A 12292-nucleotide genomic window follows, 5' to 3' on the forward strand; every position below is an offset into this window, starting at 1 on the left:
CACCTGGCGGATTCGAACTGTCGACCTTTTGGTTAGCAGCTGTAGCACTTAACCACTATGCCACCAGGGTTTCCAAAAACTGACCAGCAAAAAAAACAAAAACAAAAAACCTCACTTTTGGTTGAAGCATCTATGTCTATGTACGTCATAAAAAAAAAAGGAGGGGTATGTTACTTTTGTAACAAGCTTCAGATACACAATGGAATTTTCCAATCATTCTTCAAAGAGTGAGTTTTGGCCTGAGATCATCAATCGGTGAACTCACCTCAACAGAGCTTTCTGCTTCCAGGTAAGTAATAGCGACAATATCCTGTTCACTGCTGTTGACTAAAAAATAACCAGATCCTTCCACAAGGCTAAATATTTCCTATGGAAAAAATAAGACAAACAATATTCCATTCCCTGTGGCCTGTAAATAATTTAAAGCAAATAACTTATACCTACCTAATAGAGAGTATGGGACTGAAAGATTAAAGTCAATGGGCCAAAGACAAAATATGATTACTAAAGTAGAACTCTTAAGATTATTGCAAATAATTACTATATATGCATTATATATGTGATTTTTCAATACATGACTTTTTTTTTTACTATACTGTTAATTTTAATAACCCAGTACTGTCCCTTCCAATATGATTACATTTAACTGAATCCAAACAGCTTCTACCTTTACATCGGGGTGGTTATAGATGGTGGCATTTTCTGGCAATACAGTTACATCATCCACCAGGAGCAGCTCCACAGTTGCCGACCTGGGCAAGTTGGAAAGTTCCTAGAAATATAATAAGAACCACGAAGGTGAACATAAACTTCTAATTTCTCAGCTCAATGAGGGAAGATTCTCAAGTGCCAAAAATAGAATCACAGAAGTGACAGTTCTTAGACTTAACATCAGTTGTAAAACAACTCTAAAAGCAGAATCTTAAATTTCAGCTATTTAATTTACATTTCTTAATCCTGATTAAACAACAATCTTCATTCACCTTTGGACTTTTCATCTCTGAATAGCCCACAAAATTGACTCCAATGAGTACAGTTCCTTTTATCTGATGTACTTTAAGGATCTGATGACCTAGAAACACAGAAAAATACCCTGTGAGAAATGATAACATGTAGAATACAAGCGTCTCCAGAAAACCAAATCCTGCCCTAATTTTTTCCGAAATGGTGCTGTATTGCAGGGAGGAAAACACTGAATGGGGAAATACACAAGAAACAGAAAACTAGGTTTTGTGCTGGCTCTGCCATTATATTCCTATTGACCCTGAGCACCCACTTCACCTCTCTGTTTCTTTATTTGTTGAGGAGTGTGCCAGGCAAAATCTAGGTTTCTTTACAGACCTGATGCTATGTGAATTCAAAAATAGACTGACAACTGGTGTTTGGGGAAAATTTTGTTTGCATTACAAGTAAGAGTGAGAAATAGAAGGATAGTCTTTTGGGATCTTTCGTGCTTCTAAACTTTCTTTATATGTAAATGTCATGTCATTCCTTTACTCAAAAATTTTAAATGGCCACCTATTTCTTATTGGATCAAGTTCAAACTCGTTCAGCTAGTATTAGAAGTCTTCCATAATCTGACCTGCTTTACTCATTTGTTCTTTTTCCTTTTTAAAAACATTTAACAAACATGAATCTCCCACTTTATTTAGGCCAATTCTTATCTTATCCTCAACACATGATGATCATGCCTAAATCTGTGAAGCATTTTCTTATGTCACTAAATTCATTCACTCAACAAATATTCATTGGGGGTCTACTATATGCTAGGCACTATGCCAGGTAAGGAGCCCTGGTGGCACAGTGGTTAAGAGCTTGGTTGCTAACCAAAAGTAGGCAGTTGGAATCCATCAGCTGCTCCGTAGAAACCCTTTGGGGCAGTTCTACTCAGTCCTATAGGGTTGCTCTGAGTCGAAATCAACTCAACAGCAATGGGCTTCGGGTTGGATGCCAGGTAATGAGGATACAAATGCGAAGAAAACACAATCCTTTGCCTTCAAAGAAACACACAGCTTAGCGAGCAGTGATTGTGAGGTAAACCAACCACTGCAGTACAGTGTGGTGCTATTACAGAAGTATGTAAAAAGTACTATAAGAGCACAAGAAAACCAAAAACTTGTTGCTGTCAAGTCAATTCCGACTCATAGTGACCCTACAGGACAGAGCAGAACTGCCCCATAGGGTTTCCAAGGAGCACCTGGTAGATTCGAACTGCTGACCTTTTGGTTAGCAGCTGTAGCACTTAACCACTACACCACCAGGGTTTCCAGAGCACAAGAAGGAATGTTTATATAGACTAGGGAATGAAAGGACGGAAAACTGGATTCTCAGAGGAAGATTTCAGCCCAGTGAATGTGCAAAAGAAGGGTGTTCTAAAAATAAAGAACATACAACATATGGAAAGGAAGGAGGTACGCTAAGGCATGGTTGAGGGTCTAAAGTGGCTGAGTGTGAGAAAAATGTAAGGTATGTGTAGAGGAATGATAAGAGGTGAAGCCAAAGAAGTAGGCAGGGACAGGTATGCTAAACTATAACATATGAGTTTTATCCAGAAAGACAAGGGGAATCTCGGAAGACAAAAAGGTGACAGTATAGCCAGCCAGAGAGCTTTGGCATCAGAGATCTTGCTGCTTCATCTATGTGATGTTTTAATCTCAAGGCCTAACACCATGCCTAGAACATAGTAAGAACTCAACAAATGTTTGAGTAAATTTACAAAATGGGGATAATAATGTCAATTTCTCATGGTTGTTAGTTGTTAAAGATTGATTGTGTCCCCCCAAAGTATGTGTTGTAAAGCCTAACCCCTATACTTGTGGATGTAGTCCCATCTGGGTTTAGAGTTTTCCTTGTTATGCTAATAAGGCCATATCAGTGTAAAGTTGTCTTAAACCAATCACTTTTGAGATCAAAGGAGCAGATTAGGCATAAAAGCAAGCAAGCAGGAATGGAGGAAAGATAGATGCCACATGGAGATCTCCAAGGAAGAAAAGAGAAAGGATTTCCATCCAGGGTAGACAGAGAGAGCCTTCCCTAGGGCCAAACAAACCCATTGCCATTGAGTTGATTCTGACCCTATAGGACAGAGCAGAACTGCCCCATACAGTTTCCAAGGAGTGCCTGGTAGATTTGAACTGCCAACTTTTTGGTTAACAGCCGTAGCACTTAATCACTGTGCCACCAGGGCCCCAAAAGCCAGTACCCTAAATTTGGACTTCTGGTCTCCTACACTGTGAGAGAATAAATTTCTGTTTATTAAAGCCACCCACTTGTGGTATTTGTGTTAAAGCAACCATAAGTAACTAAGTCAGAAGGATTACATGAGAAAATGTATACAAAGTACTTAGTGCTGCTCATGGCATGTCATGAGAGCTTAGTAAATAGTAGTTTAAAAAAAAGGGTTTTAAGAGAAATATTCAGATTTGTATTTTTGAAAGATCACTCTGGACAGTAGTGTGAAGGGTATATCATAGAGTAGCAGAGACACAATGAGATTAGATAGGAGGTTATTGTGGTAATCCAGGCTAGAGGTGATGAGGACATTAGTGATGGAGCTAGAAAGGAAGGAATGAAATCCAGAAATGTTCAGAAGATGATAATGGTGCCATTTGGTGATTGACTGGTGGAGGTTATCAGGAGTATCTCTTTCTTCTCTACTAGTTTTTACATTGACTAACTGTATTATACTATTGGTCTTAGCGTTACATTGTCAAGCTCTCTAGTTAAGCACTTAAGCTTACTCTTTGGTCGTAAGCTCCTTGTGAGAGCTTGTGGGTTGTAAGCTCTTTATTTTCTCCTTGTCTAGTGTTCCCGATTTCAGTGAATGGTTCCACCATCTACCTGAATGCTCATGCTAGAAATCTAAGTTATCCTTTGTACCACTTTCTTCTTCACCTCCCAAAACCCATTTGTGGACGGTTAATGGTCTCCAGGGAATCATGCCTACTGTACCCATGCCCTTGTTGACTCTGGTTCTGGCCAGGTAACTTGCTTTGTAAATGGGACATCAGCAAATGTGATACAAGCAGCTGCTTGATAAGCACTTGCACATGAGGGCTTGTTGCCCTCTTAGAACCTCATCTAGTGCCTCTTGCCCCCTCTCTAAGCCATCTCACTCACCTCCTTTCAGCTCTTTCTTGTTATTTCCTCTTCCTACGACCCCCTGCAGGTCTCAGTTTAAAGGTTACTTTCTCAGGGTAGATACGTTATGTCCCTCTGCCATAAGCTCCCAAAGCACCTCGTAATTGCCTTTAAAAGCACCTAACACAACTGTAATGTGAAAAGTCTGGCTTCTCCAATCAGACCGTCAATCTATGAGGGCAGAGGTCCTGTTTGTCTCAGTCACCATCACATCTCCAGTGCCTAGTAGGGAGCTTTACATGCAGTAGCTGCTCAAGAAATAATATCTAATAAATGAACGATGTTTCCATAACATTAGGCAAGTAATAGGCAATCAATACATTGTAAAATTAATTCAATTTTATGTTCTTGTGAGAAATGCTGGATCCTAGACCCAAGCTTTGCAAACAAGGATTACTTAGCATTATTTTTCTGAAAAACACAAAGATCAAAGATAATATATAACAAAACTAAAGGAAGACCTGCTCTCATGAGGAAATACTTAGTGCAAAGCCATTTAGCAGGTAAATGAAAGGGTCTGTAAATTTTCACAATACCATGTAGCCGGGTCTGCCCACTGCCATCATCCTTTGATACCATCTCCATTGACTTATAATCCTCAAAATAGGCTAAAGTTTCATTGAAAGATTTCCATTCTAGCATTAGTGAACTGAAATTATCAAACTTTCTCCTGTGTTGATCAAACACTGCCAGTTCCAGGACTGTGTCCCTCAGGCTTGACACAGGAATCTGCATTAAAAGAAAAGAAAGGTTTGAAAATGGATGATGATGATGGATGAGCAATATGACGAGCATAATTAACGTCACTGAATAGTACATGTACAAAATGTTGAAACGGCAAATGTTTTGTTACATATACATTTACCACAACTAAAAAAAAAGGGGCACAGGAAAAAGGAACATCAAGCAAAGAAAAGAAGAAAACTTAGAAACTTATTTTAAAAAGAGCAAGATACCCAAAGGCTCCTTGGAGTAACTACTGACTCCAGATCTGGGGCCAAAATATATCATCTGTGCCAGAAAGCAAAGAAACACACCAGGCTCATGGGGCCATGTTAAGAGGACTGGGGACTGTGTGGCCAGAGATGAAATAATTTGAGCACTGAATATGTGAAAAAGTCATATTGAGGCACACACCCCACCCCAAAGGAAGAGGAGGAGGAATAAAGGTAAGGAAGTTCATACTAGAAAGCCTGGAATAGATTTGAATCCTTCCTTCCCTTTATTCACCAAACTTCAAAGTGCTGGTGCCCTCACAATACACAGTGGTGCCCAATGTGTACTGCATTCTTTCTTCCTCCATCCCTTCTTCCCTCCCTTTCACTCTTGGTATTTGCTGTTAGTTTTTGGTTTCTATATATCTGCTTATTTCATATAAGTAAGATCATACAGTATTTACCCTTTTGTGACTGACTTATTTCCCTCAGCATAAAGTGTTCAAGGTTCATCCATGTTATAACATGGATCAGGACTTCATTTCTCTTTATGGCTGAGTAGTATCCTGTTGTATGTATATACTACATTTTGCTTATCTATTCATCTCTTGATGGATATTTTGGTTGTTTCCACCTTTGGCTATTCTGAAAAGTGCTGCAATGAACATTACTGTACAGATTTCTGTTTGCATTTCTGCTTTCACTTCTGGGTATATACCTAGGATTGGGATTGCTGGGTCACACAGTAGTTCTATGTTCAACTTTCTGAGGAATGGCCAGACTGTACCCCTTTATATTCCCACCAGCAATGGATAAGGATTTCAGTTTCTCCACAACTTTGCCAACATCTATTGCTTTCCACTTTTTTAATCATTGCCATTCTAATGGGGGTGAGATGTTATCTCATTGTGGTTTTGATTTGCATCTCCCTAATGGCTAAAACGGAAACCCTGGTGGCGTAGTCGTTAAGTGCTACAGCTGCTAACCAAAAGGTCGGCAGTTCAAATCCACCAGGCGCTCCTTGGGAACTCTATGGGGCAGTTCTACTCTGTCCTATAGGGTCGGTATGAGTCAGAATCAACTCGATGGCAGTGGGTTTGTTTTTTTTTTTTGGAATGGCTAAAATGGAAACCCTGGTGGCGTAGTGGTTAAGTGCTACGGCTGCTAACCGAGAGGTCAGCAGTTCAAACCGCCAGGTGCTCCTTGGAAACTCTATGGGGCAGTTCTACTCTGTCCTATAGGGTCACTGTGAGTCGGAATCAACTTGACAGCAGTGGGTTTTGGTAATGGCTAAAACAAGGAGCCCTGATGATGATGCAGTGGCTAAGATTCTGGCTATGAATCAAAAGGTCAGCAGCTCCTCCCTGGAAATCCTATGGGGCAGTTTCACTCTACAGGCAGTACTACTCTGTCCTACAGAGTTGGTATGAGTCAGAATCAACTTGACGGCAACAGGTTTGTTTTTAACTTTTTTTAATGGCTAAAACTACAGCCTTCAATATGGATTACGCCTCAACATAAGGAAAACAAAAATCCTCACAACTGAACCAATAAGTAACATCATAATAAACAGAAAAAAAACTAAAGTTTTCGAGAATTTCATTTTACTTGGATCCACAATCAATGTCCATGGAAGCAGGAGTCAAGAAATTAAATGACGTATTGCACTGGGCAAATCTATCGCAAAAGATCCCTTAGAGTTTTAAAAAGCAAATATGTCACTTTGAGGACTAAGGTGTACCTAACCAAGCCATGGTCTTTTCAACCATTTCATATGCATCTAAAAGCTGGACAATGAATAAGGAAGACAAAAGAACTGATGCCCAATCAATGCCCATGGAAGCAGCAGTCAAGAAATCAAATGATGTATTGAATTTGAATTATGGTATTGGTGAAGAATATTGAATATACCATGGACTGCCAGAACAAACAAATGTCTTGGAAGAAGTATAGCCAGAATGCTCCTTAGAAGTCAGGATGGTGAAATTTTGTCTCACTTTGAACATGTTATCAGGAGGGACAAATCCCTGAGGACATTATCTTGGTAAAGTAGAGGGTCAGCAAAAAAAGAGGAAGACTCTCAATGACATGGATTGACACAGTGGCTGCAACAATGGGCTCAAACATAGCAATGAGTGTGAGGATCTGTAGTGCCCAACTCCACCAGTTTTTCACCATAAAAACAGATGAAATCGTGCACAGATTAATAAGTAAGCACAAGTAAGCCCATGTGTACCCTGCTTACTGGTTAGTCTGCCCCTGCTTATAGGATATATGATTCCCCCAAATTTTCTCCCAATCTGTAGGTTGTCTTTTCATTTTGTTGATAAAGACCTTTGATGTACAAAAGTATTTAACTTTTATGAGGTTCCATTTATCTATTTTTCCTTTTGTTGCTTGAACAATAACAAGTGTTGATGAGGATGTGGAGAAATTGGAACCCTCATACCTTGCTAGCTGGAATGTAAAATGGTACAGCCACTAAGGAAATCAGCATGACCCAGCAATTCCACTTCTAGATATATACCCAAGAGACCTGAAAATATATGTTCACCTTAAAAACCTATATGGGAATGTTTATGGCAGGATTACTCATAATAGACAAAAAGTGGAAACCATCATGCCCATCAACTGATGAATGTTAATATAACTATACAATGGAATAACTCAGCCATAAAAAAGAATGAAGAAGGAGGCAGAGCCAAGATGGCAGAATAGACAGATGCTTCCGGCGAACCCTCTTTACAACAAAGACCCGAAAAAACAAGTGAAACGAGTATATTTGTGACAAGCTGGGAGCCTTGAGCTTCAAAGGCAAGCTTAGAAAATGAACTGAGGGGCAGGGGGAGGAAGAGACCATTCAGAAGCAGAGAGGAGTTACTGGACCTGAATCACGGGGAGCCCTCAGGCACCATTCATGGAGCGGCAGTGGCTGTGGGCTGGTACTAGCATTCGGCAGCAGTTTCCTCAGGGAGAAGCAGCCAGCCACACAGCCCACTCACACCTCCGGAACCTGAGGAAAATGGTGCTACCGGCAAAAGCTAAGTACTTCCGTATATTTTAATGTGCCCCCCCCACCCGCAAACTGGCTTCAGCGGCTGAATTCCCTGGGCCTGAGATAGACACTGCTGAGCACCTAGAGCCATCCTCCCAGCCTTGGAGAAGGAAAACATCTGCATTTGGGGAAAAGATAATTTGCTAGGTCCACTAACCGGGGGAGCTCAGGACAGAAGAAGATCCTGTCCAGGCATAAACTGCCTGTGGACTTCGAGCACCTTTCCATTCTGCATGGACCTGTGTGGGGCTATTTTGGGATAATAGGCCCTTGTTGGCAGACTACAACCATTTCAGCTGTGCAGTGGAGAGATGGGTGTTTGCTGTTTGACACTGCTTTGCCTATTAAACAAGGTCCTCACCTACCCATATCAGGGACCTAAGGACTGGTAGCTCTACTCGGGTCACCCAGCCACCTGTGATGGGTCCAAAGAAAACTGGTACCTCCCAGTCCTTACAACCAAAAACTTTGGGTGCCCACGGTCCCTCTGCAGAACCCACCCACATGCATGCTCCAGGGAACAGGGACGCACTTTCCTCAGAGTCACTTATGGGTTAGTTCTCACCCCCCTGCCTTGTTCAGGGCGTAACCCCCTGCTGCAATCAGATACCGGTATATACACCAATCACCCCTACGCCTCTAAGGCTGTAGGACAGGGCCTGTACCACACACTTGATATCAGCTACCTGGAAACCTGAGCTGAATTCATACAAGAAAACTGACTGGGCTCCTAGACTGATATACCTGATAACAGCTCTAGCCAGCTGGGGACAGGACATCAGAGCTCCAAAGGCGAAAATAATCAAGCTAGCTCACTCAAACAACCCATACCCGCATACCAAAACAAAACAAAGCAAGAAGCTACGACACAGTAAGCAAGCATAAACTAACACAATAACTTATAGATGGCTCGGAGACAACAGTCATTATCAAGTCACATAAAGAAACAGACCATGATCACCTCAACAGGTTCTCAAAACAAAGAATCCAGGGATCTTCTAGATGAAAGTGCATTCCTGGAATTACCAGATGCAGAACATGAAAGTTTAATATACAGAACCCTTCAAGACATCAGAAAGGAAATGAGGCAATACGCAGAACAAGCCAAGGAACACACAGATAAAGCAACTGAAGAAATTATAAAGATTATTCAGGAACATAATGAAAAGTTTAATAAGCTGAAAAAATCCATAGAAAGGCAGCAATCAGAAACTCAGAAAATTAAGAATAAAATTACAAAACTAGACAACTCGATAGGAAGTCAGAGGAGCAGAATTGAGGAAGTAGAAGCTAGAATTTCTGAACTTGAAGATAAATCACTTGGCTCTAATATATTTGAAGAAAAATCAGATAAAAGAATTAAAAAAATGAAGAAACCTTAAGAATCATGTGGGGCTCTATCAAGAGGAATAACCTACGAGTGATTGGAGTACCAGAACAGGGAGGGATAACAGAAAATACAGAGAGAATTTTTGAAGATTTGTTGGCAGAAAACTTCCCTGATATTGTGAAAGATGAGAAGATATCTATCCAAGATGCTCATCGAACTCCACATAATGTAGATGTTAAAAGAAAGTCACCAAGACATATCATAATCAAACTTGCTAAAACCAAAGATAGAGAATTATAAGAGCAGCAAGGGATAAACGAAAAGTCACCTACAAAGGAGAGCCAATAAGAATAAGCTCGGACTACTTGGCAGAAACCATGCAAGGAAGAAGGCAATGGGATGACATATTTAAAAAATTGAAGGAACAAAATTGCCTGCCAAGAATCATATATCCATCAAAACTGTCTCTTAAATATGAAGGTGAAATTAAGACATTTCCAGATAAACACAAGTTGAGGGAATTCATAAAAAACAAACCAAAACTACAAGAAATACTAATGGGAGTTCTTCGGTTAGAAAATCAATAATATCAGGTATCAACCCAAGACTAGAACACTGGACAGAGCAACCAGAAGTCAACTCAGACAGGGAAATCCAAAAAAACAAAGCAAGATTGTAAGAAAAAAAAAGAAAAGAAAAAGCTCAAAACAGGGTAACAGCGATGTTACTGTGTAAAAGAAGACAACGTTAAAATAATAAAGAGGGACTAAGAAATGTAATCATACACCTTCCATATGGAGAGGAAGATATGGGGATACAAAGTAATAAAAGTTAGGTTTAAATTTAGAAAAATAGGGATAACCACAAAGGAAACAAACTATCCCACTCATCAAAAAGAAAAAAATAGAGACTCAGCAGAAACAAAATCAACAACAAATGAGGAAAGGACAATATATAATCTACTCAGCACATAAAATTAAGTGGGAAAAAGAAACTGTCAACAACACACACAAAAAGACGTCAAAATGATAGCACTAAATTCATACCCATCCATAATTACCCTGAATGTAAATGGACTAAATGCACCAATAAAGAGACAGAGAGTGGCAGAATGGATTAAAAAACAAGATTCGACTATATGCTGCCTACAAGAGACACACCTTAGACTTAGAGACACAAACAAACTAAAACTCAGAGGATGGAAAAAAACATATCAAGTAAACAGCAATCAAAAAACAGCAGGAATGGCAATATTAATTTCTGACAAAATAGACTTTAAAGTTAAATCCATCAGAAAGGATAAGGAAGGACACTATATAATGATTAAAGGGGCAATAAACCAAGAAGATATAACCGTATTAAATATGCACCCAATGACAGGGCTGCAAGATATATAAAACAAACTCTATCAGCATTGAAAAGTGAGATAGACAGCTCCACAATAATAGTAAGAGACTTCAACACACCACTTTCAGTGAAGGACAGAACATCCAGAAAGAAGCTCAATAAAGACACAGAAGATCTAAATGCCACAATCAACTAACTTGACCTCATAGACATATACAGAACACTCCACCAAATAGCAACCAAGTATACTTTCTTTTCTAGTGCACATATTCTCTAGAATAGATCACCTATTAGGTCATGAAGCAAGCCTTAGCAGAATCCAAAACATTGAAATATTACAAAGCATCTTCTCTGACCATAAGGACATAAAAGTAAAAATCAATAATAGGAAAAGCAGGGAAAAGAAATCAAACACTTGGAAACTGAACAATACCCTGCTCAAAAAAGACTGGATTATAGAAGACATTAAGGATGGAATAAAGAAATTTGTAGAATCCAATGAGAATGAAAACACTTCCTATCAGAACCTTTGGGACACAGCAAAAGCGGTGCTCAGAGGCCAATTTATATCAATAAATGTACACATCCAAAAAGACGAAAGGCCCAAAATCAAACAATTATCCCTACAACTTGAAGAAATAGAAAGAGAGCAACAAAAGAAACCCATAGGCACCAAAAGAAGACAAATAATAAAAATCAGAAGTGAACTAAATAAATAGAAAACAGAAAAACAATTGAAAGAATTAATGAGACCAAAAGCCGGTTTTTTGAAAAAAAAAAAAAAAAATCAGCAAAATTGATAAACCACTGGCCAAACTGACAAAAGAAAAACAGAAGAGGAAGAAAATAACCCGAAATAAGAAATGAGATGGATGATATTACAACAGACCAAACTGAAATTAAAAGAATCATATCAGATTACTATGAACAACTATATTCAAACAAATTTGAAAACCTAGAAGGAATGGATGAATTCCTAGAAACACACTACCTACCTAAACTAACACACAGGTAGGACAACAAAATAGACCCATAACAAAAGAACAGATTGAAAAGATAATCAAAAAACTCCCAACAAAAAAAAGCCCTGGTCCAGATGGCTTCACTGCAGAGTTCTACCAAACATTCAGAAAAGAGTTAACACCACTACTACTAAAGGTATTTCAGAGCATAGAAGAGGACGGAATACTGCCAAACTCATTCTGTGAAGCCAGCATATCCCTGATACCCAAACCAGGTAAAGACACCACAAGAAAAGAAAATTATAGACCTATATCCCTCATGAATGTAGATGCAAAAATCCTCAACAAAATTATAGCCAATAGAATTCAACAACTTATCAAAAAAATCATTCACCATGGCCAAGTGGGATTCATACCAGGTATGCAGGGATGGTTCAACATTAGAAAAACAGCTAACGTAATCCACCACATAAATAAAACAAAAGACAAGAATCACATGATTTTATCAATTGATGCAGAAAAG

At 39.3% G+C, this 12292-nt stretch overlaps 1 protein-coding gene across 1 annotated transcript in view; it reads right to left on the bottom strand.

Moving 5' to 3' along the window:
• NUP210L (nucleoporin 210 like) overlaps window positions 1–12292 on the bottom strand; it is a 145105-nt gene that overhangs the window by 43294 nt on the left and 89519 nt on the right. Inside the window, exons 17-20 of the mRNA XM_049880588.1 lie at window positions 4677–4869; window positions 984–1072; window positions 668–772; window positions 266–367 (exon numbers count right to left, since the gene is read on the bottom strand). Coding sequence (XP_049736545.1) covers window positions 266–367; window positions 668–772; window positions 984–1072; window positions 4677–4869 — 489 coding nt within the window. The remainder of the gene's footprint in view (window positions 1–265; window positions 368–667; window positions 773–983; window positions 1073–4676; window positions 4870–12292) is intronic.

Source organism: Elephas maximus, chromosome 3 (genome assembly GCF_024166365.1).
Source record: "Elephas maximus indicus isolate mEleMax1 chromosome 3, mEleMax1 primary haplotype, whole genome shotgun sequence".
Taxonomy (NCBI): domain Eukaryota; kingdom Metazoa; phylum Chordata; class Mammalia; order Proboscidea; family Elephantidae; genus Elephas; species Elephas maximus.